We start from the raw sequence: 3,927 nt of genomic DNA, 5'->3' as shown, positions 1-3,927 counted from the left end.
TAATTTTCTGTCTAACACGTTGGTTAAAAATTTCTCTACTTCCTCCAAAGGGAGTAAGTGAACTCCAGCTGTAATAGTATGTGCGGCGCTTCTATTGGCTACCTCGGGGCTGTCCCTCCCTCCCGGTGCAACTGCTCTGACCGCTAGTAACCCCGCCCCTTTATGCTAATAAAAGACACAATCCTGGCCGAGAGAACAGTCGCTCTCTGATTGGCCAGGTAAAACCCATTTATTCCCTGACAGCCCCCATCACATGGATGGTTGTCTATTAACTTGTTCAAAAAGTATCAGGAGTTGTCAAGCCTCAACTGAAGGGGGGAAAGTAGTTTGTTGATTCTTAAAAACCGAGAGAGAAGTTTCTGGACTCGGCAAGAACCTGCGAAAAGGATAAATAAGACTGAAAGCTTCTATTAGCTAAACAAAGTTTTTTTTTTCAAAGCTGCAAGGTAACAAAACTGTGAACTCTTTCTGCTGTGGATTTTTTTTTCTGGTGAAGCAGGTTACACGAAAAATCAGTTTGAATGTATAACATGATGGAAACCGAACTCAAACCCCCCGCCCCTCAACCCAATTCTGGGGGAACGGGGAATTCGAACTCCTCTACAAATAACCAGAAAAACAGTCCGGACCGAGTGAAGAGGCCAATGAACGCATTCATGGTGTGGTCGAGGGGCCAGCGGAGGAAAATGGCGCAGGAAAACCCTAAAATGCACAATTCGGAAATTAGTAAAAGGCTCGGGGCCGAGTGGAAACTTTTATCCGAAACCGAAAAGAGACCCTTCATCGACGAAGCCAAGCGTCTTCGTGCGCTTCACATGAAAGAACATCCGGATTACAAATACAGACCGAGGCGGAAAACCAAGACTCTGATGAAGAAGGACAAGTACACTCTGCCAGGTGGGCTTCTCGCTCCGGGCGGCAATGCCATGAGCACCGGGGTGGGTGTAGGGGCTGGCTTGGGTGCCGGGGTCAATCAAAGGATGGACAGCTATGCGCATATGAATGGCTGGACAAACGGAGGATATGGTATGATGCAGGACCAGTTGGGCTACCCGCAGCACCCGGGCTTAAACGCTCACAACGCTGCCCAAATGCAGCCCATGCACCGCTATGATATGAGCGCTCTCCAGTACAACTCCATGACCAACTCACAGACCTACATGAACGGATCACCTACTTATAGCATGTCCTACTCGCAACAAAGCACCCCGGGCATGACACTGAGCTCAATGGGGTCGGTGGTGAAGTCGGAGTCCAGTTCCAGTCCACCGGTAGTCACTTCATCTTCCCATTCAAGGGCACCTCAGTGTCAGACCGGGGACCTTCGGGACATGATCAGTATGTACCTGCCCGGTGCTGAAGTACCAGAACCAACTGCCCAAAGCAGACTTCACATGTCCCAGCACTACCAGAGCGCACCTGTACCCGGTACAACGATTAATGGCACACTTCCTCTATCGCATATGTAAATGAGCTTTTACTATAGACGTTGGACTTATCGGACTATTTTTGTACAGAACATTTTGGGGGCGGGAAAGAACTTGTATAGATGTCAATGGAGGAACAGAAAACTTTTTTTTTTGTTATTTTTTTAATAATGTTCTAGTGGAACGGTATGGACTTTGCAAAAGTTTGCAAAAAAGTTCACTACAGTAATATCTAGAGCTAGCCTCAATCAATTAAAAGTTTTATTATGAAAAACGTTTTGTACAGTATTTATCAACGAAACATGGCAATCAAAATGTCAAATGTTTGTAAACTCGAAGTAGTTGCCAATTTTATAAAGCAAGTGTCTGCTTCGATCAGACGCCGAAAAACTGTTCATGAATAAAATGAACAAATGTACTAGAAGTGAAAAAATTGGGCTTTTTAAATTGTATAAAGCAGGTAATATAAAAAGTAAATATCTTTAAAGGGCAAATAGATTGTACTAAACGCTTTACTTTAAAATGACATACAACTATCTTTGCAGATTTAAACACTTGTTAATTTATATATTTTGCTCCCCATTCTTTAATTCTGTTAGGAATACAAGGAATTATGTGTTTATTATTTTCTATTGGTTTGTAATATTTCTGTAAATGTATTGTGACATTTAAAGGTTTTCTTTTCTTTTCCATTTCCGTAGCTGTATTTTAAAATTCGGCTCTGTATTATTGATCCAGTATGCCGACACTCCATGTATATATTTGAACTAATAACACCCTTATAACAGTTTCGTTTTCAGCTTAAGTTTTTCATTATGCAGAGTTGAAATGAATAAATTTTTGAAATTTGCATACTTGAAAATTGTTTGAGTTTTATTTTTACTTCTGTCTGAATGTTACAATATATTTCACGTGCAACTGTGTGTTTTTTGTTTGTTTGTAAATATTTGAACTGCCCCCATCATACTATGAATGAACGTGTGTTGTGTGTAGCTTTAAAGAAGCGATTTATTCTATTTTATGGTGAATTGATAAATGTTTACCATATTTCTGTATTTCAGATCCCAGTTTAAGGCCGAAATATTTAGTTTCACCTTTTCGTGTTGTCAAACCAAAGGAAGTATTGATATCTAAACTGTTTTTTACCACTTGTTGATACAAGACTGCTGATTGTGCTTGTTTGATGTTTTTCTTTTAAACAATTTTTACAAGGCCTTATTGACATGTTCTATGGATTTATTTGTCGTTATGATTTAACTAGATGCTTTCTTGACGCCCTTGATTCATGTTTGAGTAATGACAATATTATTTTATTTTTTTTTAGAAAATTCACATATCTGGGAATGGAGAAACACATTTCACAGTTAGGTTTGTGCCTTCCAGCCGTCCCATTATATTCGCAAATATCAAAGGGACCAGCCAGTTAAAGAAGAAATACAACGGTGAAGGTAGTTTTCGTTTTGCGTGAAAACTTCACAATCTGCGACAGTTGCTTATTCTGTGGAATATAACAAATTACTTGTTCATATATATGTTTAGGGGGTGTACATGATCAGTCATGAAGTAAACATTTGCATTTCCAAGTAGAAATTTTTAAAACTCGTGTTATGCCTTTTTGGCAAACGCAGCCCTGATTGGTACCGACTCCCCGCTATCATTTAGGGAAAAAGAGAGCTCAGAAGATGAATTGATGGATGGTTCCTGGTAAATAAGATGTGCACTTTTGTATAATCGATTTTATTTTTAAATTTCGAAACATAAAATTCATACAAAAATGTGAATCTGTTCATACTATTGGCACAACATTTTTACAAAAAAAAACAAAGTAAATTTAAGAAAGAAAGCTTTGAAAACATCTAACATTTTTTCTTCACTCATACTTTATCATTTTTGTTATGTTTTATATGTAAGAGTAGTTTATTAAACATTGTTTTAGTAAAACATGAAGCTTTTTTCCGAGTTTCACAAATCTCCTAATTTGTAAAGAACAACCTTGGAATCGGGTTGGACACAGTATTCTTAAAAAAGTTCAAACAACACAGCTTCGCTTAACCTAAATCCATCCCAAACTGACTTTGATGAGTCATTTTTTATTCGTATATGTTAGTACTGTTATAACTTTACGTGTGTATGTGTTTTTTTCCGTGCGCGTTTGTTCATCAGCTTACCCCCTGCATACATATATACATGTTCAAAATAAAAAGACTTGCGATAAGGTAAAGGAATTAGCAAAAAAAAAAAAAATAATAATAATGAATGCATTACGAATACAGAATAAGCAGCACATAGTTCTTCATGATGTTTTGATGCTCCACGTTTACATCGCATAAGTTTATAACTAAGAAGAATTAATATTATTTGTAGATATCAATTATTTGAGCGCACTTTGTTTAAATTAAATGACATCGCAATCAAGCCCAACTGTGTTACAATATGCTATATAATGTTCTCTTACTTACTCCCGAGTGCTGCTTGAGTCCTATAGTGTTATTATTATGTC

General features: G+C 37.9%; 1 protein-coding gene across 1 annotated transcript; it reads left to right on the top strand.

Annotated features, from left to right (window-relative positions):
* Positions 1 to 216: 216 nt before the first annotated feature.
* sox2 (SRY-box transcription factor 2) lies at positions 217 to 2,281 on the top strand. Its single transcript, XM_039759337.1, has one exon. It carries the CDS (start codon positions 522 to 524, stop codon positions 1,467 to 1,469), a length of 948 nt encoding a protein of 315 aa, XP_039615271.1. The 5' UTR covers positions 217 to 521; the 3' UTR covers positions 1,470 to 2,281.
* Positions 2,282 to 3,927: the final 1,646 nt, after the last annotated feature.

This window comes from Polypterus senegalus, chromosome 1 (assembly GCF_016835505.1).
Source record: "Polypterus senegalus isolate Bchr_013 chromosome 1, ASM1683550v1, whole genome shotgun sequence".
In the NCBI taxonomy this organism is placed as follows: Eukaryota; Metazoa; Chordata; class Cladistia; order Polypteriformes; family Polypteridae; genus Polypterus; species Polypterus senegalus.
The sequence above is the reverse complement of the archived record's forward strand: the minus strand, read 5'-3'. Positions and strand labels throughout refer to the sequence as shown.

Excerpts from the sequence above, each read along its gene's own strand:
- sox2 (XM_039759337.1), top strand. The coding sequence starts at position 522 with ATGTATAACATGATGGAAACCGAACTCAAACCCCCCGCCCCTCAACCC.